Here is a 22,386-nt window from a genome sequence, read left to right on the forward strand (position 1 = left end):
GTTCGGAATGGCAAAAAAAGGCATGACCACTGTGAGCGGCAGTTGTGTGTGCGATGTGAAGAGGATAACTGAAGAATTGGGGAAGGGCCGATTTGGCACATTAATGGGAAGAGATGGGCGATCACTGCGGAAATGATGGGCACGATTACCCCTGTGGTGAATTTGCCCCTAACGGTTAAGCGAACTGTCATACGAAATGCCCAGCCAATCTGCAAAAGTGCGCAACGCGTTAAGGGCGGGGGACTCCGCAATATTTCCTTCAAAATGAAACGTACCACCCATCGCAGAGTAAAAAAATAAAGAAAGAACCTCCAGTGAACACTTTAACCTTAAAACCACCCGTAAAAGTCGCACACAAAAAAAAAAAAAAAAAAAAATGCCACGTTCAGGAGCAATGTGTGGCGCGCTTCACGTTTCGCGTGTTCAAACTGACACGATTGTAGAACCGCAAGACGATTTGCTTACGATGGGGCAGATCCCATAGGTAGTTTTATGCCATAACGCATTTGTGTATATTAAAAAAAGCCTCTGAGCCGATGCAGTGACGTATTTAAAGTTAAAAGGCTCATTCTTCAATCGACGGCAGGGGAAGGGGGGAAAAGGCACACACAGTGCCTTGATTAACAGGGAAATGGTGGTGTAATTTTTTTACCCGTCCTTCACTGTTGAGAGGGAAGCGTCAAACTGGGCAACCCTGTGGAGGGAGCATTCCGCATGGTGAAGGTGTGTCCCCCTCCCCCTGCACTTGGCATCACAACACGTTGGTCGGCTGACCGCTCTGCTGACCGCCCTGCTGCCCACTCTGCTGCTCACTCTGCTGACCGCCCTGCTGCCCACTCTGCTGCTCACTCTGCTGACCGCCCTGCTGCCCACTCTGCTGCTCACTCTGCTGACCGCCCTGCTGCCCACTCTGCTGCTCACTCTGCTGACCGCCCTGCTGCCCACTCTGCTGCTCACTCTGCTGGCCGCTTCCCTCACCGCTCACCTCGCTGGAAAGAGTAAAACTGGAGCTACTCTTGCGCAGGTTATTCTCATTGCCCCCCCTGACGTCGAGGTCCGAAACGGACAGAGTGCTATCGAGCAGATCGATTCTGTTTACCAACGAGTCATACTGCTTGTTATACTGCTCAAATTTTTCGGCCAATTGTGGGTAGTTGCTTTGGGCAAGTTCATTTGAAATTTTTATTTTTTCATTTATGTCGCTAGCTAGCTGTATGTACCTCACGAGGGTGAAGGAGATTCCGCTGAGGGTGCCTTTTATTTCGTTTATGTCTCTTCCGTAGGACGGGTTCAGTAGCTGCAGTGGGTTCTTTTCCAAGTAGAGGACCTTCCTTTCCATTTCGTCTATCTTGTCTCGTAGGAGCCTTCCAAGGGGGTGAAAGAAAAAAATAAAATAAAGCAAGCACGTAGGAGTGTTCCCCCTTGGGTGTGTCCTCGCGCCGTAGCGTCCGGCCTGGGCAGGAAAGGGCATCCCCTCTTTCCCGTATAATCGTTGGAGTTTTTTTCTGCCCTATATTTTTGCCCTTTTTTTGCCCTTTTTTTGCCCTTTTTTTGCCCCATTTTGCCTCCCTACTTGAAGTACGGCGAGGCGAGGAGCGGCGTGAATTTGTAAATCTTGCTGGACGTCTCGTTGTTGCGCAGCCCCCCGAAGATGAAGAAGTAGCCGCTCTCGTCCACTTGGATGATTTTCCCGTAAAAGTGGTGGGTGACCAGGGGCGTGCCGTACACGTTCAGGCTTGACCAGGTGTTCAGGTTAATGTCGTACGCGTGGATGTCTTCGGGGGGGCAGGAGAGAGGGGGGGGTACATGAGTGTATATAAGTGCATATCCGTGTACATGCGCGTATATGCCTGTGCGCGGGGCCTACCTAGCAGCTCCGACTTGGAGTACCAACAGAAGTTGTACCCCCCGCAGAGGAGGAACCACCTGTCGTTCAGGACTGTGGAGCTGTGTCTGCAGGGGGGGAAAGAAAAAAAAAAAAAAAAAAAAAAATACACACATGCAAATGCACGTGCAAATACATATGCACATTCATATGCACATTCATATGCAAATGCACACGCAAATGCAAATACATATACATGTGCATCTACGCGCGCGTATCCCCCGGCCTACCCGAAGCGCTCCACGGGGACCTTCCCCAGGGAATTCTCAATTGGGGTCCACTTCCCGTTGCCCAGGGAGTAACACCAGAAGGTGTCTTCTGCGCACTTGTTGTTGGCGTTCAGCCCCCCGAAGATAAACGCCCTGACGTCGTTGCCCTGGTTAGATATGCACACAGAACACGAGTGGAAAAATCGGGCACTTGGCTTATAAACCTCCTTCTTGTAATACTCATCCTTGCTCATAATTTTGACCCACTTTTTTTCCTCTTCGAAATAGCACCAGATGTCATTGTTCACGTTTAGGTTCCCCATGTTCCCTGCGCGGGGGAGCGGCGGGGGAGCAGTCAATTCGCGTCGCCATTTGAGGCGTCGCCAGTTAAAGCGGCGCCATTTGGGGTGTCTCCATTTGGGGCGTCTCCATTTGGGGGTGCCCTACTTAGCTACCCTACTCAGCTGCTTACCCCCGTGGATGAAGATGATATTCTTGTACTTAAAAGAGACGTGGCCGAAAACCGGGGGGGGGGAAAACTGCACCTTCATGTGCTTCCAGCTGTTGTTGCTCAAATTGAACAGGTAGGTGTCGTTCGTGATGTACTTGCCCCGCTTGCCTCCAAACAAGAACAGGCAGTGCTCGCTCAGCGCGCTGGAGTAAACCAAGTTCAGCGTTGCGTAGTAGCGGCTCTGCGGCGGGGTTTGTCCTTCCACCAGGCTGAAAATTTGCGTCTCTAAGGGGGAAAAAGGAAATCAGCGGAAAAGTGGCGAGAAAGTGACGAGAAAATGGCGAAAAATTGGCAGAAGTAAACACCGCGGAAGGACGAATGGCTCGCTGGCTCGCTGCGCACACCCGAGTAGGCAAAAATGCAGTTGGCCCTCTGGCCAAGCAGCCCCTTCGCCGCGTCGGCAACACACCCCTTCGCTGCTTCGCCGCTGCACCGCTTCACCGCTCTGGTGGTGGATTACCCGTGCTGAACTTAATCAGCTTCGAGTTGAAGGACTCGCTGAGCTGGTTGCCGCCATATATGTATATGCTGTTCTTGTAGAAAATGCAGGAGTGGCCAAAGCGGACGTTGAAGATGTCTCCCCGATGAATTAATTCGGATTTACAGTAAAAGGGTAACACCTCCGAACAGAAGGAGATGGCCTCCACGTTGCCGTCATCGGCATACTCCTCCAAAGCGGACGAACCTCCATGGGTGAAAGGCTTCGCAATAATTTTAAATAAGTTCTCTGCGAATATGATGGTGTCATGTGTAAACTTGGCCAAGTAGGAGTCTTCCTTTTTTATATTTAAAAATTTGTTCGAAGATGTCATTTTGTGTGATTTTTTTTTTTTTTTTTTTTTCTTTTCTTTTCTTCCTCCTATTTGGGTCTCTCGCGGGGAGACATGCTGCGTCGAGGGCGCATCACAAAAATGGAAGAATTAGCGGCAGTGGGTAGTACCGGACGGGGGCAACACACACTGGCTGGAAAACAACTCCAAAATTTACGCCCACTTTTCGTCTCGAAGGGGGTTACACTACGCGCATGTGCTGTCGCCAGGCGGTTAGCTTTGGCCGAAGTTTTTTTTTTTTTAATTCCCAATTTGTTTTTCCTGCTGTGTATTTTGTCGTTCCATTTCGTTGTTCCGTTTATCGTTCCGTTTTGGTGTTCCTTTTTACCGTTCCGTTTTGGTGTTCCTTTTTACCGTTCCGTTTTATCGTCCCATTTTATCGTCCCATTTTATCGCCCCATTTTGTCCTTCCCATTTGTAGCTGCTCACCCCAACGCAGCAGCTGTGTGCACCGTGCAACGCCGTTTGTGGCCACCCTGGAGCATTTCTACCACCCGTTCGCTGCACCCCTTTTTGCTGTTTTTTTTTTTTTCTTCCCTTCACCCGGTTAGTACTTCCCCCCCTGGGGGGAAATGCCGCAAAATAAAAATAAAAAAAAAAAAAAAAAAAAAAAAACAGCATGCACGACTCACTTGGAAGGAAGCGCTACGACCATGCAGTACGTGCCATGTTGCTGATTTAAAAAAAAAATTGTTCTGTCCACACTTATCTTTCTTTTTTTTTTTTTTTTTTTTTTTTTACAACGGGTATTTTAAAATGAAGGGGAAAGGCTGCGAATTAGGTTAACCGGAACACGCATCTGTTGGAAAACGAATAAACTGGGTGGGGGGGAAAACAGAGTGGCAAAAACACGCGAAAAAAGGCAAGTCAAATGGCGCAAAGCGAAAGAGGAGTGGGAATTTTTTTCTTCCCCGGCAATGCCATACTTTTACACATACGACCCGTGCCGCAAACGGGGGTTGAAAAAAACGAAAAAAACACGAAAAAATATACGAAAAAAAAATTAACATCGCGGAAGAGGCTGCTCCCCTTTTGCGATATCTCAAAAGGGGGAGCCGGTGAGGGGACGGGAGCGAACACACAAAAAAGGGGAAAAACGTGTAAATTGTGCAACGCGTGTGGAACGCCACGAGATGACTCCCCCGGATGGAAGAACAAGCGGCTAACGTGACAGGGAGGTAAGTCAGTCGGACAGCGGTTCACACACAGAAGGGGGACAGGGCAGGAACGTCACCCCCCCACTCTATATACTGTCATGCTTCATCAGCACGTTGGACGATTCCAGCTTTCGAATGCGCTGTTCTAATTTTTCCAAAGCTTCCGCGTTCATGTTTTTGGAGAGCAGCTTTTCGCACTGCTCGTTCAGTTTCTCAAGTGCTGCGAGGGGGAAAAGTAAAGTAAATAAATACACGTATAAGTCATGACGCGGTGTGCTTGGCTACGCGCAGTTGCTGAGCCGCTCGGCTGGCTTCCCCAAATGAGCGCCCTCCACACGGGTTTTTTTTTGCCCTCTCGCTGCGGCGCGCTGCGCCTGTGCACACAGTGGAGCCAAGGCTCCCCAACTTACCGGAAAACTTCATCTCGAAGGTCTTCATCATGTTGTTTATGTTGTTCACGTCCTCCTTCAACTCAGCTATTTTTAACTCAAATTCGGCTAAATTCACGTGCTCACTGTCATTTGAATTTTCGTTGATGTTTTTCATTTTTGTGTTGAGCTGCTCGATTTTCCCCGTCAAGGTTTTGTACGACACGTACGTAACTAAGGGGGACATGCTGAAAGCGTCGGAGAATTCGTTCGTCTCGTCTGACCCTCCAAAAACGTGTAGCGACTTTTTATAATGCACTAAACATAGCGATCCGTAGTACCCCCTGTTGAAGCTTTTCGACGTGCTGATATCAACTTCGAACCAGGAGAAGGTGTAAATGTTCAGAGCGTACATGTCTGCAGGGAGGGGGCAGCAGGGATGAGCAGGACATAGCAGTGAGTGTGACGTTCACGGTTGGCACAACAGACGTGGTGGAAAGTTGCTAACGTGTTTGCTGTGAGCGTGCTGTATGCTCGCGGCGTGTGACCTGCGGCGCGACCACCTACCTGACAGAGCGTAGTTGTCGATCCACCCGTTCGTGATTCCTCCGTATACGATCATCCACTCGTTGTCGAAGAGTTGCGCGGAGTGCCTGCGGGGGAGCGGAGAGGGGGTGCCCATGTGCGTACATAAATGTATGCAAGTGTGCGTGTGTAAATGCGCACGTCATGTGTTTAGGTGAATGCGGGGTCCCACTTTTTTATGACCCGTTCAGGCGATTTGTGTTGCAGCTAGCCATTTTGCCGCAGCTAGCTATTTTTCCGCTTTTTTTTTTTTTTTTTTTTTTTCCTCTTTCTTTTTGCTCTTTTTTTTCCTCTTCTTTTTCCCCTCTCGTCCTTACGCCCATCGTGCGCAGGGCTTGGGCCCCGTGGTGTTGGTGATTTCCTTCCACTTAAACGTGTTGAGGTTGAAAATCCACGTGTCCGCGAGAGCGCCATGGAAGCTTTTCCTATTTCCTCCAAAGAGAAACACAAGTTTCGCATTTCCGTACAAGGAAAAGATTAAACTGTGTCCATATCTAGCTTCGGGAATCTTATCCAGCTGATTAATTTCCTTCCAAGCGCCCCCAGAAAGGCACCACAAGTCGGACAGAGCAACGTTGTTTGCATTCAGCCCACCATGAACGAATATGGCATCATTAAAATTGAAGGAAGCGTGTTTATATCTAGCGCTTGGTTTTGTAGCGCTCTCCATTCGTTCCCATTTCTTTGCTTGGAAATCAAATTTAAATGTTTCATCAAGTATTTCTTCATTTTCATTTATTCCTCCAAAGACGACAATACTCTTTTTGTTATCTTCCGAAATAACATTGCCCGAGTGAAATGCTCGAGGAGTAATGTCTTCCGAATTTAATCTGATTTTTTCAAATAAATTGATGCCAGGCACATACCGTATAAAATTGTTAACACATTTATTCTGTACCATTCCTCCGTATATGCAAATGTCTCCATTTATTTCCACTGTCATGTGACCTTTTGTTCTTTTGAAGCATCTCTCATTGTGCATAATTTCTGTTAAGTGAAACACAGGTGGTGAAAGAAACCCCTTGGACACGTCTTCATTATATTTTATGCTCATTTTATCATTTTCCATTTTTATTTCTCGTTTCATATTTCCTGTTTCTCCTTTGTTTTGGTTTTCATTAACTTTGTCGACTCCTTCAAAGTGTACCTCCCCTGCCTTTTCAGGGGGTGGAACTTGTCCTCCTGTGGCGCTACCCATTGCGTTGTTCATTTGGTCTGAGGGGTTTGCTTCATCGTTTGCAGTTGATACTCCTGCAGAGTTGTTGGTCATCCCCATTGGGTTGCCCATATGGGGGGCAGGGCCATTGGCCACATCTCCAGGCATGGCCATATGTCCAGACATACCCATTTGTCCTGGCATAGTCATATGGCCATCTGGGGAAGTCATGCCAGGCGAGCTGACCTTTTCTTCTGGGCCCCCCATTCCTGCTGCATTGATTCGCTCAACCGCGTTTACTCTCTCCGCTGAGGGAAACATTTGCGTTGCCTGCGGGCCAACTGCGGCGGTGCTGCTCATCCCTGCCGCTTTCGCTTCTTCCATAAATGGCTTCTCATCGGTGCGTGGCTCTTCTGGCGCTGTGCTCAGGGTGTCCATGTTGCCGGCGTGTGGGGCGACGCGGGGGGGGGAACTTTCGTGGGGGCGTGTGTGAACTTCCGTATGGATTTCAGCACAACTTCTGCACAACTCCTGTACAACTTCTGTGCGGAGTGGCGCGCTTCCCTACGTGAGTGGACCCACGTGTGTGCAACTCACTGGCACTCTCAGTTTCACTTTCGCCTGAACTGTTCAGAGAATATTCTCCAACCTGTTTTCGCCTTTTGGGGTGGTCCTATGGTGCGGCCAAAAATTGCCCCTTATCTCCTGTTGCGAAAAAGAAAGCAGATTTTTGCGAAGCGCACAGTTCGCTAATCCGTTCGACAATTTTTCCGTTTTATCTTTTCCCGGAGGAGTTCACCTTTTGTCGCCGTGAGGGTAAGAAAATTAATTTTTTCTTTTATGAATGCGGCCAAATGTGTGTACACATGGGTGTGAACAATTGGCAACAAAAATGGCAAACAAAAGGGTAAACAAGAAAGTACCGAACGAATGGTCACACAGGTGGGCAGAGAAATAAACACACGCACACACTTACCACTTACACCTTAGCAATCTCGCGTTGCGCGCAGAAACAGCGGTGGCGATTATTTTTTCAGTAACAACTTAGAACGACAGTTTGTGAAGTTAGAAAAAAAAAAAAAAAAAAAAAAAAATTTCTACCATGTGTAATTTGTTTTTCCATCGAGGGAGACAAAAAAAAAAAAAAAAAAATTAACTCCACTTGGGTGTACGCACCTGTGCGTGGTGCCTAATTATTCGTTTGACAAGCAACGTATTTGCGACATTTGAGGAGGGCCTCGCAAACTGGTTGTCCTTCGGAACATTCCTTCGTTCTGTTGACGTAGTGTGTTCTGCTCATTTTGCTTGTTCCGCTTTTTTTTTTTTTTTTTTTTTTTGCACTTAAGGGATGAACACCGCGACACGATCTACAATTTAGTGCCAGCCAGCGTAACGTGTGTGTATACCTGTTGGTCGTTCTTCTGTGAGCTCACCAAGTTGCACGCTCTTTTGTTCTTTGTTCTTTGTTCTTTGTTCTTTGTTCTTTGTTCTTTGTTCTTTGTTCTTTGTTCTTTGTTCTTTGTTCTTTGTTCTTTGTTCTTTGCTTTTTTTTTTTTTTTTTTTTTCACCATTGGTGATCACTCTTGTTGATTCTTTTTTCAAATCGGTTTCTCCCCCAGCTGCGTAAAAGCTTCAACTCGTTGGAGTTAGGCAGCGGGCGGCCTCGCAAAGGGAAGAAGCAAAAACGGTCTCTCCTTTTCGCGCCAACCCTGGACGTTGTTGCACCCATTTAGTTGCATATTTTAGCCCCTTTTTCCCTGCCTTAAATGCTCCTTTAAAATGCCAAAAATTCCCGCGTCCCCACTGCGTCCCCTTTGTGCCTGTAGGTGAAGCAAAACTTGCACACGCTGGCCGAACGTTTGGAAATTCTTTTTAATTTGACCTGCATTTGTGCAAATTTTCCTCCACACACATTACGGTTGTCCCGCGTTATAAAAAGCAGCCCTGAGCCTTTCAAAATTGCAGGGGTGATCTTTCCAAATGGCCAACTGGGTACCTTTCGCGGGGGAAGGGAAGCTCTATTCTGCGCTGGGTTGGCGAGCAGGCAAATGTGCACATTTGCAAGTGCACATGCGAATGTGTACCTACTTGCGCGCAAGAAAGGTAACTTCCCTTAACTGCTACTCACCTGGCAGAAGGTCAAATGAACAGATAAGAGGCTCCCTTCGAACATATCCAGCGACTTGTTCGCGCTCCCCCCTCTTCCCCCCTTAGGGATCTACACCTATACGTGACAGCGCTCGTTCCTCCATCAGTGTGGCTCCTACGGATGTGCAAACTGCCAATTCATTTGGTAATCTCTGCATATATGTTGCGCACGCCGCGCAGGCATTTTTAAAAAACGGTGGAACGTTCCTCGGGTGTACCACTATGTGCACCCTTCTTGAAGCTCCTCTCAAAAATGGAAAACTCCTCCTGTTTGGGGGGCACAGAAGGGGCATGTTCTCCACTTTGGTATTTTTTCCCATTTAGGAGGTAAAAATTAGGGGGGTTACATCTTCGTTTATCCGCTTACGTAAGCTCCCCGTTCAAAACCCCCACGTCCATATTTCGTTTCGCCCTGTTTGGCAACAATTTTGAAAAAAAAAAAAAAAAAAAAAAAAAAGTCAGCTTGAAATGGCTAGCCAAAAAGTCATATTCCGCTTGGCCACCATTATTTTAAAAAAAAAAAAAAAAAAAAAAATCCAATCAACTGAGCAGCCACCTTCCTGAGTTGCCAAAACGTCCATGATGATACAAAACAGTCAAAGCAGAACTGTTAACCCTTCTAGGCTCAATTGACCCATTTGCGAAATTAAGAAAAACGGGAAATAAAAAAAAAACAACAAAAAAGGGGTTTATATCCGGAGAGAAGCATCCTCTGTTGCTCTTCTCAACCCCACATTGGTGTAATCCCCGTCGACTAATGACAACTTGGGGAGAGGCATCCACATCTCGCATCAGCAACAAGGCATAAGGCAGCAAAACGGCACCTTTGAAAGGTACCCCCAGTGTAGCATAAAGTACGACGTCACCAGTTTAGCGACGAACCGGGTTGGCAGTCCCTCTCACAACAAAAGGCAAAACCCCATGGATCACCCAACGACGCAGCCATTTTTGAACGACCCGAATATGCCCGAAGAAGAAAAAAAAGTGCTCGTAGACGCAAACACAAGAAAGGAATGGGAGTCCACCGGGCAGTGGATGAAGCGGAAGGAATTCCTCCTGAAAATGCTCAACTATCACAAACAGAATAACCTCAAGATCGACGTTGACAAGTTTGCAAAGATGGGCCATATGTATTACAACATGAAGTACCTCAGCTGTACGTACAGCGCGCAGGTGGCGGAGGAGATGCGCATGTACGAGCAGGGTTGACACGGTTGGGGTGCCCCCCCAAAGGGGAAGCAGCTGCACGGAAGGGAACAACCGGCAAGGGAGGGCCACAAAAACGCTTCCCCTTTGTTTACCCCCTGAGGGGCGGCTCTCTTCATTTTTTTCCCCACGCTTTTACCTGGCAAAACGGGGAGTGAGCACCTCCTCTGAGGCCAACCCCTCTTGGGGACGAACAACCCGGCCGCCCAACAACGCACACACGCCGCTTCACATTTGTGCCGCTTCAAATTTGTAGCGATCTACAATTTAAACATTTTTAACTTTTTTTTGTTTTTCTAAAAATAAATTCGTTCACGTCAGGGTTCACATAAGCATGGTGTACAAAAAGGGGGGGGGGGGCACACGAAATGGGCATCGCGCGTGGTGCCACTTGCATCCGCATGTATGCCGCGTATGTGGGTAACAGATGGGGGGGGTGGACGGTCGCTGGGAAGGGGCAAAAATAGGCGAGGAGGCGGGATGTACACAGGGATGGTAGAGGTCTACACGATGGGGGCGAATTAAACAGCCCGCTGAAGGTGTGCCTTGGCAGCGTAACTGCGCTTCGCTGGAGGGGCTTCGCCACTTGACAGGCTTCACCACTTAACTGGCTTCACTGCGTCGGCGCGCTTCGCTGGAAGGGCTCCACCCGGTTGAAGGGCTTCGAGTTGACCTCGAGGAGCTTGCCGAAACGGGCGATGAGCTCCTCGAGGGAGCAGACCTCGTGGTTGTTCTGGTCGTCCCGGTTGCGCACGGTGACTGTGTTGGTGGTCAGCTCCTTCTCCCCCACCACCAAAATGAAGTTGAACTGGTTCAGCTGGGCCTCGCGTATTTTCTTGTTGAGCGTGTTCAGCGAGGTGTCTATCTCCACGTCGAAGAGGTGGTTGTTGAGCGTTTGGTGCACGTAGTGGGCGTAGTCGTTGAACTTATCGCTGACGGGGAGGACGATGGCTTGCCTGGGGGAGATCCAGAAGGGCAGCTTACCAGCGGTGTGCTCTATCAGGATGGCGACGAACCTCTCCACGGACCCGAGGATGGCTCTGTGGATGATGACTGGGCGGTCGAAGCCGCGCTTCAGCAGCTCCGCGGCGGGGGCGGCATCTGCGGTGTTTGCACCATTTGCACCATTTGCAGCATCTGTGGCATCCGCCGCTCCCGCCGCTCCCGCCGCTACCTCCGCTCCCGCCGCTACCTCCGCTCCCACCTCTTCCTCCCGCTTGGCCGCGGCGCCTTCCCCGTCGCCCCCCTCGGCGAGCGCGCCGAAGTCCCGGTTCTTGTACTGCAGGTTGAATCGACAGGGGAGCTGGAAGTCCAGCTGGATGGTGCCGCACTGGTGGGTCCGGTTGATGCTGTCCTTGAGTAGTATATCAATTTTGGGGCCATAGAAAGCTCCATCTCCCTCGTTCAGTTTCCAAGGTATATTAGCCGAGTTGAGAGCGTCCTTCAAAGCCTGCTCGGCAAAATCCCAAGTGGAGATATTCCCAATGAACTTCTTCGGTCTGGTGGATAGAAACAGCTCGTACTTAAACCCGAACAGATCGTAAATGAAAAAAATAAAATGAAGAGTGCCTAACACTTCTTCCTTTATTTGTTCGAATGTGCAAAAAATATGGGAGTCGTCTTGTTGAAATCTGCGTACTCTAGTGAGTCCACTCAAACTGCCAGAAATTTCATTCCTGTGTAGGACCCCAAAGTCGGCAAGTCTAATTGGAAGTGACCTATAAGATGCGTTCAACTGCTTAAACATGACACAGTGCCCGGGACAGTTCATCGGCTTCATCCCCCACTCCTTCTGCTCTACATTAAAAATGAACATGCAGTCTTTATAATTTTGGTAATGCCCAGAAGTTCTCCACAAATCACAGCTAAACACATTCGGGGTGATCACTTCATCGTATAGCCTTATTCTATACTCTCTCCTAACAAAGTCAATTAGCTTGTTGTAAATTTTTGCCCCATGGGGTAGCCAAAAACAGGAACCGGGGGACGTATCTTTATCAAAAAAAAAGAAATGTAATTTCTTCCCTACATTACGATGATCCCTCTTTTTTGCTTCTTCTAGAAAATTTAAATAATCATTTAGTTCTGTTTTTTTTTGGAAGGTTATTCCATATACCCTCTGTAAACTTTCATTATTTTTGTTGCCTAACCAGTAGGCCGCTGAATTTTTTAATACCTTAAATGCTTTTGCTTTTCCTGTGCTTTTTATATGTGGGCCTAGACAGAGGTCAATGAAGTTGCCGCACTTATACACTGACGTTTTTTTCCCTTCTGGAATTTTGGTCCTTATCAATTCTAACTTAAAGGGGTTGTACTGGAAGAGATCCATCACCTCCTCCTTCGTGCAGATGAGCTTCTCAAATTCTGCGTTTTCCTTTATGAGCTTGCTAAACTCGTCTTCTACCTTTTTGTAATGCTCATTGGTGATGGAAAAATCGCCCAGATATATGTCGTAGTAGAAGCCCTCTTTCAGGGGAGGTCCGATGGTGAGGTACCCCCCGAAGAGCTTCTCCAAGCTGCTGCCCAGGATGTGCGCGGAGGAGTGCCAGAAGGCCTTCTTCGCCTCCTCGTGCTCCACGTTGAGGAACTCGATTTTGCAGCTGCCGAGCAGCGGCGCGCCCATGTCCCACAGAACGGGCGCTTCGACCGGTTCGGCGGCCTTCCGCGGTTGCTCCCCCTCCGGCTGCTGCGTCTGATCCTGCTGCGGTTGCTCCCCCTCCGGCTGCTCCCCCTCCTCCACGTCGCAGAGCTCCAGGTCGACCCTCTCCACGTAGGTCACGCGCGCCACGAGGGAGTCCTCCGCCAGCCTCTTCGAAATCGAGCTGGCGATCTGAAACGGGGTGGTCACATTGCACTGCCCCTCCCTCACGGACCCATCCAGCAGCTGCACAGTTATGCTTCGCGTCAATTGGGGGTCACTCTTCAGTAGCTCCTCCCTTTCGATTCGCTTCTTCTCCTTCAGCGCGTTGTACTTGGCTAGTCTCTCCTGAATAAACGCTGGGTTCTCCCCAACCACCAATTTTTGTTTTAACCTCTCCATAAGGTCCCCCTGGGGTTGGTCAACGCTCGTGGTGCATGCCATTCTCTTAAAAGCCAATTTACTCACTTTGATGGTGCTCCTCCTCCAGCTGCAGATACTGCTGCAGATACTGCTACTCCAGAGTTGGTTCAAGTACAGGGCGTTTTTCTTTTTCACCCAACGAGTGTTGCAACTGGGTAGCCTCCTCTGCGAGTCATTCGAGTGAGCAACGCTGCAGGCCCTCCTCGCACTTGGCTTATACAACAGGGGGGCGTGAAGGTTGTTGCACGTGTTCGTCAGAAGAACGCAAAGGCTCATGACCGTCCTTCGCATTCACGCATAAGGGGCACGCATTCGGGTTAAGCATTCGGGCCACGTATTCACAAACATGGGCAGCGAGCAAACAGGTGAGTCGCTCTCAAACGGGTGAATCACACGCAGGGGTGGTTTCAAGTGGGACCATTCGCTTCGTAAGCATCTGTCGCGATTGCGCTTCCTTCCAGTGATGCTATTCTCATCCCTTTCCATGCTGGCTTTTTTGTTTTTTTTTTTTTTTTTTTTTTTCCCCAATTTGTGCGCCACTCAAAAGTGGGTTCTCAAATCCGTTCGCGCGAGGAGAGGCGCGGTGGAATTCACCCCCGGGTCGTAGCCTCAGGAATAGCATCAGTCACACCGCGCATGCACCCCTTCGCATGCGCGCATGTGCGAGGCTTTATGTGGTCAACAAGAAGGTACTCCCCTCCTGGGCGGCGGAACAGTTGGCCCCTCTCGCAAAATTGCGCTGTTCCACTCGAGTTGGTGCTAAGCTTTGTGGCGGCCACACGTGAACTGCCCCCATAATGGTACATAACAGGCTGAGGTGCCACTTTGCTAAGGCGGGGAGGCGCTTTATAATTTGACCCAGCCCACACTGGAGATCCACTCCCTCGCAAGTGGCTACACAGCAAAGGGGGGTTGCTTCCAATATGTCCCTTTTCGTGAAAATCGCTTAACTTAACGAGAAAAGCTATTTACACCCTTTGGAAAATGCTTCATATTGTTGCGTCCTTGGCTGGAGGGCCCAGCCGGGGGGAGTAGGGAGTGGTTGGCCTCGACAGAAAAAGGCACATCCGCTGCAGAGGCATCGCCACAAAAGGCACATCCGCTGCAGAGGCATCGCCACAAAAGGCACACCCGCTGCAGAGGCATCACCACTCCGTCTGTGCTGCGAAAAAAAACGAAGCAAACGCGCACAAAAGCAGAGGAGCAAATATGAACAGGTGAAACCCCCCTCCAAAAAAAATCCAAAAAGAATCAAAAAAAATACTCAACGGTGATGCACTGCATCGCTGCCTGCTCGGACGCAGATCATAAAAGGAGACAAATTGAAGAGGCCCTCACACCACGGGTAGACCGGGAACAGCCAGTGTGCGCTGAAGACGAATTAAAAAACACACAAAACAGGGTTGACGGGCGCGCTTACCCAAGTCAGTCCAGCATGATCACGTCGCTTTCCTCTGCCCTGAGCTCGTCGATGCCTGTGATCTTCTCGAGCACGCTGCTGTCGCGGATGACCTGCGGGGGGGGGGGCGGTAAATTGGCGGCAAATGAGCGGCAAATGAGCGGCAAATGAGCGGCAAATGAGCGGCAAACTGGCGGCAAACGACTCAAATGAACCGCGTGAACCGCGTGCGGCGCTCACGCGGGGCGCTCCGCGCGTACGTTTTCGACGAAGGCCTCCGGGCAGGCCTGGTAGCTCAAAATGACCTTCTCCGAGCAGCACAGGCATCGGTCGAAGGCACCGCAGTACATTTTGCGCATCGTGAATTCGGCCAAATTGAGAGACACAATGTGGGGCGTGGCTCCCAAGCAGGACACGAGGGAATTGGCAGCGGCCCCCTTCTTCCCCACGGTTGTAGCCTCCACGGTTGTAGCCTCCACGGTTGTGTTCTTCACGCCTGTCTGCTCCACCCCTGTCTGCTCCTTGGACGCGTCCCGTTCAGCCGCATACACCTGGCTGGTGTGCACCTGTCTGCTGTGCACGTACTGATCCCTATTCGTGTGCGGGGCAAAAAAGCCCAGCGGGTGCTGCGTTAGGGTTACCAGCAACTCGACAGATAGCCCCCCCCCGATGCTGCTCAGCCCTCCGCGACTAACAGTGCATTTCTCGTCCAACGGCTGGCCAAAAGAAGAGTTCTGGGGCGAATGCAAATCGTTACAGAAGAAGCAGCCACCCTTAAAATATAAATAGGGGTGTCTAATTATGTGTAGCGAGTCGAATCCCAGCGCTACGCTAATTCCCAGGGGAGGCATTTTGGCTAGCTGGCTTACATTCGTGAGGATGTTGTTGTAAAAAGTTTGTCTTTCGCGGATGGATTCCTCGGTGAGGCTGTCCTTGGAGAAGTGCATATATAGATCGCTATGGTGGTCACTATGGCAGTCACTATGGCAGTCACTATGGTAATCACCATGGTAATCGCCATGGTAATCGCCAGCTGGGACAGTGCGGCCCAGCGAGGGGAGGGTCTGCCCCCCACAGCGCTGCCCCTTTTGCAATTCCCTCATGGCGCTGTACTGCCTCTCCGCAATGAGCAAACTGGGGAAGTACCTAGATTCCTTTGAGTCGGTGGCCAGAAAAACTGCATCATGAGTGGCTATTAAACTACGTAACTGTGTTATGGCCTCCCTCGTCTTACTCACACGGCAGTCGGAGACGTAGATCGAATGGCCAGGCATAGGGATGTCAATCTCCTTCGCCTGGATCTTCAAATCCGGGGCAATCTCTAATAAGCGCCTTTTCGCAGCGACTACTTTGTGGAGCGGCAATTTACACTCGTCTTCCACATCAGCTGTAGTATAGAGGGACTGCCTTCCTAAGTTGGAATGCTTTACGACCGAGTTATCAACGACGGTTAGATTTTTTATTCCCCAGGTTACGCACGTCCTTGCGACATTACAGCCGACGGTGCCCATGCCTAAGATTAACACTTTCAACGAGGCTATTTTTTCCTCCTTTAAATCTTTGAGTAGCTTCCACTTGATTAGCTTCACATGCTGCTCGAGGGCTATTCTCTGCACCACGTCTCGGTTCACGAAGTTGCGCAGACTCACTCGGTGGATGGCGCTGTCGCCCTTCGCCCCCGCGCGCCGCTTCCACCCGGGGGCGCAGCGGATGGGGGAGGCGGTACGCGGCGTGGGTGCGGCTTCTGTAGCAGTTTTGCCGCGGACCGCCTCCCCTGTAGTGGCCCCCTCAAGGTCGCCCCTGCCCGGCACCCTGATCTTAAAAACTGACGAATTTAGGAGGTACTTCACCGTTTGGGGGTTCCTCGCCGAGAGGTCAGTTGCCCCTGCGTTGGGCTCCCCCAACTGGTGAGACGCTTCCCCTCCCACGTGAGATTCTTCCCGTTTCCCGCTCCACCCACGTTCTCCCCCCACCTGCGCGGCATCAACTTGCGTGCCGCCATAATCTCGGGCGACCATTTTGCACACCATGGTGCTCTGCGCGCTTTTAACAGGGGGCATATACGCATGGCACATCCCAGGCAGCGCGCCAGTGGGGATTCCCACATGCGGGTACCTCCACAGCAAATGAGTGGAGAATGCCTTGCATATGAGCTCCTCGGACAGTAAAGAGAAATCCCTAAAGACGAGCAGCTCAATCTCGAAGTCGTGCAACTCATATTTCAAGGAGAGGCAGTACAGGAGATTCCTAAAGTCCCATCCTAGGGAGGTGAAGACGCAGTTTGGATCCACAAGGCAAATGTACAGGTGGAAGAAGTCCCCCTTCACATATTTTAATTTTTTCTCCTTCATATTTTGTAGCTCTTCTTTCAGTTCGCCTAGGCAGTTTAGGGGTAGGACGGTCAGCCCCGCATAACTGCGCAGTATACGATAGGGGCAGTCACATTTCGTTGTTTCATCATCCAAGTGGCATTTACAATGGAATGCTCCCGAGATGGTAATCTGCTCCTTTGAGTCATCTGCACAAGCGCACATGCAGGGGTTACTCCCTTGGGAGTGCTTCTCGCGAATGCCAGACAGGTAGTCGCACACCCCTTTGATGGAGTCCAACGAGGCAAAGGCTCTTTCTTCCTTCCTCTCTCTAAGTTCTTCGGCAACTCCTAAGCGGTGCAAACTACTCTGGTAGGTCTCCACATACAAGTGCTCATTATGCAGGGAGAACTCCTCCGCGTCAAACTTTAACAAAAGAAATGCGCCAGAATCCACGAACGGTTTCTCCCCCTCAAAGAGAGTATCAATTTGGTGAGACAGGTACAGCAGATCTCCCACGTTGATGTGGTTCCTTCTCGAGTCTAAGTACATCACCTCAGGGTGGATCAAAAAATACAATCGCTCACTCGGTTCTACCAGCTTAAAATGGACAGGGGGATTCACCACCGGGTTCGCCAAGCTGTAGTAGCACACAAAATTTTGAAGATCAAAAAAGGTCAAAATTAAATATGCATTTATTTTTTCAATGTAAGTTAGCTCATTGGGGTTGTATACCCAGAAGGAGTCCTCATAGATGCTGTCTTTCTTGGTTCCATCTCCCGGGGCATTCTTCTCTTGGCTAGCTCTCTTCAAGTAGCTCCTCAGATGGCTCATTGTGTAATTGATGTGTGTGCAGCTGTTCATCGTTAGAAATTCCTCCAGAGTGTTAAAGTTTAGTAAAATGCCCCGGTACTTCTTTGAAAAGGTGTTCCTTCTCTTTTCCTTGGTGTCCTTCCCCTGTGCGCCTCTCACATCTGCGCTTCTCACATCTGCGCTTCTCACATCTGCGCTTTTGGGTGTGCCCATCGTGAGAGGGGGCTCCTCTGCTTTGTCGTCTGCACCACTCGGAATAATGTCCTCTAAAGTAACGTTTCCCTTTTGTGCCATTTCCTCGCTGGTCATACTCCCTACTGCGGCTTGGCCGATCTCCCCCTCTACAACCGCAAAGGAATTCCTATCAATTTCCACCACGCTGCAACTGACGTAGGGGTGCTCAAACACCACCGGCTCGGAAGAATCCACCCGGTAGGGGCGATTCACCGTCACGTTCATCCTATGCACGCTGCTACTCGAAAGCAGGTTGATATACTCACACCGGTGCTTGTAAATTTCAATTTTCTGTTCATACAGTTTTGTGAAAAAGGAAATGTCCATTTTGAACTCGTTGTGGCAGTGCTTCAGGACGTCCACCCCCTCGGCTGCTTCGCTGTTTGGCTCCCCCTTCTTTGTGTTCTTTTCCCCTGACGGGGGTTCCCTCAAGCTGGGGTCCCTCTTCGGCCCCAATGTGTGGTCCATCTGCCCTGCGTTATTCTGCCAAAGGGGGGAAGCTAAACAGATGATCTTTTCTCTTCTTCTTTCTTCTTATTTGTTCTTTCCTTTTATCCACCCTATGTGGTGAAGGGCGACAAAGTGGGGCGAACACCTTTGCGATACGCAGTTGGTGTCCCCGCTGGGGAGAAATGTTGCACCCACGGGGATGATGCTCTTCTCATTCTTGAGGTTGGCACATTTTAAAACAGTTTGTTGCTTATGAGAAGGCAAAGGTGGTGGCTACACATGGCTCAAATGGTGCAGAAGAAATTGGCTCCCCAAAATAGGGCTAAACAGTTGGGGGTTGCCCAAATGAGGGAAGCCTTGGCAGGGAATATATTAAAATGCACACCTTCGCAATTTTGCCTCACCCCTTGACGCGCATGCAATGCGCATGTGCAGCATTTCTCCGAGGTTGTCCTTTATTTGGAAGGAGCCATTTTTTTATAGCTGCACATGTTGGCCCCTGTTACTGCACCTCTCCAATCGCCCTGCCCATCAACCGAAGCGCAACCACGCATTGGCTAAGCGGCGTAGTTGTTACGCAAAAAAAAAAAAAAAAAAACAACAAATTCAGCGTTACCCTATTTTATTCTCCCTCCGTTTAAAAACTAATTTTTAAGTGGCACATTTAAGTTGGAAGGGTATCACTTACATATGCTCCTTGCAATTTTTTCGTAAATTTGTGCGCAGGGGGGAGGGACAGCTTTACAACGTCTACCTACATGTGTATGCGAAATTTGTGGACCGCCCCACCAAAAGGGATTCGCGATGCAGCATAATTTAATTAGTCCGGGCGAATTTGTACAGTGTACAGAGCTCCCCATGAACGGCCTACCTTTCGACTACTTGGAAATGGCGGCACGATGGCCACCCTTACAATGCACATGCCCTATGTTAGCACTGTTAGCGGTGCTGAAGAGAAGGATTACCCCAATAAGGGTGGTAGCGGATGAGGAAGTACAACACTATGGTATGCTCAACAGGCATTAAACGAATTCCTCCACCTCGCTTGCACCCACTTAATCGTAAAAGTCAACTCATAGCTGTTTTAAATACGCCTGCCACCAGGCTTCGGTCTCTGCTTAATTAGTTCAGCCATATAAATATGCACAACAACAACGCAAGCAGTTGTTTTCGTCTTTTTTTTTTTTTTTTTTTACCAAAATTATATGAACCGTTCATGCAAAATGTATTAAAAAAAAAACATGCACACACACATGTCAGGTAAAAAAAAAAAAAAAAAAAAATGCAAAATGGCTAGCTGCTGATTCTGCTGATCCTGCTGATCCTGCTGATCCTGCTGATTCATTCACGCTCCCTTCTTTTTGGACACACCAACAGTTCTTCCTCTTCGTCCAGTGGTCTTGGTATGTTGACCACGAACCCTCAGTCCCCAGTGGTGACGTAGACCTCTGTGCAGTCTGATTTTTTTCATTCTTTCCAAGTCCTCACGTAGGTAGGAGTCCAGCTGGTTGGCAATGACGTGCAAATTTTTTCCCTCCTTTACATCCTTCCTTCTGTTTAAGAACCAGTCGGGGATTTTGAATTGCGATGGGGCATTCATGATGTGCACGATCTGTTGAGCGGGGCAGACGGGTGGGGAAAAGGTCATTATGTGGTTGGAGGCACGCACGTGTGTTACGCGTACATACGTATGCTAAGCGTGCATACTACTTGGCATGCATGTGCGCGCCGCAGGGGGGGCACATAACAGAACAGCACAACAAAAGTGATAGAAACAACGATTCGCTGGCGTGCTACACAGCAGGCACGTGCGATAAGTACATCCACCCCGTCGAACGTCAACTCGGGGGATTGCGGCAAATCCCACTGGGCATATGGCGGTCCTCTCTCACTTACGTTATTAATCTCCTCCGTGGTGAGTTCACCTGCTCTCTTGGTCGAGTCCACATTGGCCTGCTTGCAAATCACAGTGGCCATTCTCTTTCCAATTCCTTTTATGGCCGTCAATGCAATGGTGACCTTTTCCTTTCCATCAACGTTGGTGTTCAAGATTCTCAGTATGTGCTGAAAATCATTTTGGTCCATCACTTGTAGTGACATTTTTGGCGGGCTGTATTTTTCGACTGGAGTTTATAAAGCAGATGGCACTGCGCAGGGGAGAAAGAGCAGTTAGTTTAATTAGCAAGTGATCAGTGAGGAAGTTTGTTCCGTTGGAATGCACGGGTTGGCTGAGTATTTGCTTGTTTGTTCTTTTTTTTTTTTTTTTATATGCCTCAAATGGCTTGTAAAAAATTAATTGTGGTTTTTTTCTCCAATCTTTGCAATAAAAAATACTCGTTTCTGCGCAAGTCGCCGTTATATATTCTTTCTGTGCGCGAGAATTTTTTCCGCTCTTTTGGGTGACGCGTATTTTAATTTTTTTATTTTTCTTTCAATTTTGCGCTGTTTTGTGGGTTTCACCTTTTAGCGTTTTCGTATTGCTTATGTTTACTTCTTGAAAGATGCGAATTTTTTTTTCTCACCTGAGTTGTACGTATCTCGCGATGAGGGTATAAAGAGCGTGTCGCCCGTCGCGCTGTGCCTTCACCAACAACCCAGGGCGGGGGGGGCAATATTTTTGCCGCTTGAGAAGGCCTTTCTTAAAAAAATGACCCCCACGTGAAGATACCAATTAAAGGCACCACACGAAACGTATACAAAGGGTCAATCATCCCACGCGCATACAACACAGAGAGGCATATTTTTTTTTTTTTTTGCGATGCGATTTTTCTTTCGCGCCAAAACATTGGTCACTGTGTACTTACTGCCGACTTACGAGTTGGCCACGATTTTACGGAAACCACCCATTTGGTTAACTTCTGCCAGTTCGTTGAGGAAATGTATAACAAAGCGCTACATGTCGTGGTCAGGGGGGGGGAGCACGCTGGGGTGCACTAGGGGGATGATTTAAGATGGGCGGATCCCACTTGCCTGTTTGCCACGAGCAACGGGGAATAAAAAAAAAAAAAAAAAACGTGGCGCATAAAAGTGGGAAAAAATGTAAGCATACAAAAGGGCATGAGAAAGGTTCTGCCCCTTTTTTAGCAATTAACGTTAGGGGGGGAGGCATTCCGGATGGCCCATTCGAATTTATTTTTTATTTTTATCGCCGCGTCATTTCCTCCCCGCCTGCTGCGAGAAAGGAAATATTTTATGTGAACCATAAAAGGGGATGCCATTCTACTGACCTTTCCCATTTTACGAAATTGCTTTAAAGCTGCCAGCCGCTTTCGTTTTCCCCAAAGGGGGAAGGAGAAGTTGCGTAAGCTTCATTGGAAAACTCCCCTAAAATGGACCCCCTCGTGGGGACATACATACGGTTATATAATTATCTAAGCGATCGTGCTCTTTTCCGTGGGTGACTTAATTTTGGGTGTTCTTTGTGCCTTACTGGAAAGCACAACCGTAACGTAGTAAGCAGTATGGCGACGTTTATGCATACTGGAGTAGAAAGAAGACCTGCTGGGGTGATGAACCAGTCGGCCTGGCGCACTCCCCTACGAAGCGCGAGTGCTGGGCGGAATGTCGTGACAATCCGTTTCACCATTTCTGTGAAACGTAGAAAGGGGACACCTGCATGGGGAAGGAAGCCGAATGATGATGCACCACACACCATCGCGTGGGAAACATGTACACGGTTTTGTTTACGCCACTCCTCGTGCTGTCCCCCCCTTCGATAAACCTCGTCAGCCAAATGGTTGTTAACCGCGTCATCTCTGTGGGGCAACAGAAGAGGCGAACTTTTTAAGCTTCACAAAAATTTGGCTAACTGCTAAAAAGTGAAAAAAAAAAAAAAAAAAAAAAAAATCCCTATTTTGGGCTTCCCTGTCCCCCCTTTTGCATGCGCAGCAATTGTGTAGACACAAATGCATACATCTGTGCTGCTTCCGTCTGGCCAATTTTTCGTGACTGAAAAACGAATGAGAAAAAATCACTCACATCACAACTTCTCCCCTGCTGTAAGATGCCAACCAGGCGAGGAGGCGTCCTCCCGAAAGAACATATGCATACCCTACGCATGCACAT

At 49.1% G+C, this 22,386-nt stretch overlaps 5 protein-coding genes across 5 annotated transcripts, besides 7 other annotated features; 1 reads left to right on the plus strand and 4 right to left on the minus strand.

Annotated features, from left to right (window-relative positions):
- Nucleotides 1-434: 434 nt before the first annotated feature.
- PVX_091905 (kelch domain-containing protein) lies at nucleotides 435-3,417 on the minus strand (the record flags this gene model as incomplete). The annotated part of the gene is made up of 7 exons (XM_001615323.1): nucleotides 435-790; nucleotides 922-1,364; nucleotides 1,574-1,775; nucleotides 1,868-1,953; nucleotides 2,116-2,422; nucleotides 2,567-2,830; nucleotides 3,066-3,417. The coding sequence occupies 7 exons, from the start codon at nucleotides 3,415-3,417 to the stop codon at nucleotides 660-662; spliced, it is 1,785 nt and encodes a 594-aa protein (XP_001615373.1). The 3' UTR covers nucleotides 435-659.
- Nucleotides 1,152-1,174: a microsatellite.
- Nucleotides 1,834-1,855: a microsatellite.
- Nucleotides 2,652-2,687: a microsatellite.
- Nucleotides 3,418-3,854: 437 nt separating the features above from the next.
- Nucleotides 3,855-3,890: a microsatellite.
- Nucleotides 3,891-4,245: 355 nt separating this feature from the next.
- Nucleotides 4,246-4,266: a microsatellite.
- A 412-nt stretch (nucleotides 4,267-4,678) lies between these two features.
- On the minus strand, nucleotides 4,679-6,968 carry PVX_091910 (kelch domain-containing protein; the record flags this gene model as incomplete). The annotated part of the gene is made up of 4 exons (XM_001615324.1): nucleotides 4,679-4,812; nucleotides 5,003-5,377; nucleotides 5,528-5,613; nucleotides 5,863-6,968. 4 exons carry the CDS (start codon nucleotides 6,966-6,968, stop codon nucleotides 4,679-4,681), a joined length of 1,701 nt encoding a protein of 566 aa, XP_001615374.1.
- A 1,910-nt stretch (nucleotides 6,969-8,878) lies between these two features.
- Nucleotides 8,879-8,902: a microsatellite.
- Nucleotides 8,903-9,343: 441 nt separating this feature from the next.
- On the plus strand, nucleotides 9,344-10,070 carry PVX_091915 (hypothetical protein, conserved). Its single transcript, XM_001615325.1, has one exon. It carries the CDS (start codon nucleotides 9,771-9,773, stop codon nucleotides 10,056-10,058), a length of 288 nt encoding a protein of 95 aa, XP_001615375.1. The 5' UTR covers nucleotides 9,344-9,770; the 3' UTR covers nucleotides 10,059-10,070.
- Nucleotides 10,071-10,668: 598 nt separating this feature from the next.
- Nucleotides 10,669-13,407, minus strand: PVX_091920 (threonyl-tRNA synthetase, putative; the record flags this gene model as incomplete). Its single annotated transcript, XM_001615326.1, has 1 exon — nucleotides 10,669-13,407. The coding sequence occupies one exon, from the start codon at nucleotides 13,405-13,407 to the stop codon at nucleotides 10,669-10,671; it is 2,739 nt and encodes a 912-aa protein (XP_001615376.1).
- Nucleotides 13,408-15,315: 1,908 nt separating this feature from the next.
- Nucleotides 15,316-15,398: a microsatellite.
- Nucleotides 15,399-19,515: 4,117 nt separating this feature from the next.
- On the minus strand, nucleotides 19,516-20,795 carry PVX_091925 (40S ribosomal protein S18, putative). The gene is made up of 2 exons (XM_001615327.1): nucleotides 20,218-20,795; nucleotides 19,516-19,933 (listed from the first exon to the last, which is right to left on the minus strand). The coding sequence occupies exons 1-2, from the start codon at nucleotides 20,419-20,421 to the stop codon at nucleotides 19,667-19,669; spliced, it is 471 nt and encodes a 156-aa protein (XP_001615377.1). The 5' UTR covers nucleotides 20,422-20,795; the 3' UTR covers nucleotides 19,516-19,666.
- Between the last annotated feature and the right edge of the window lie 1,591 nt (nucleotides 20,796-22,386).

Source organism: Plasmodium vivax, chromosome 9 (genome assembly GCF_000002415.2).
Source record: "Plasmodium vivax chromosome 9, whole genome shotgun sequence".
NCBI lineage: Eukaryota > Apicomplexa > Aconoidasida > Haemosporida > Plasmodiidae > Plasmodium > Plasmodium vivax.

Bases quoted from the DNA above. Each gene is read 5' to 3' on its own strand.
- PVX_091915 (XM_001615325.1), top strand. From the start codon at position 9,771: ATGGATCACCCAACGACGCAGCCATTTTTGAACGACCCGAATATGCCC.
- PVX_091925 (XM_001615327.1), bottom strand. From the start codon at position 20,421: ATGTCACTACAAGTGATGGACCAAAATGATTTTCAGCACATACTGAGA. The intron at 19,934-20,217 runs GTAAGTGAGAGA...CCCGCTCAACAG, and splicing joins CCACGGAGGAGATTAATAAC to ATCGTGCACATCATGAATGC.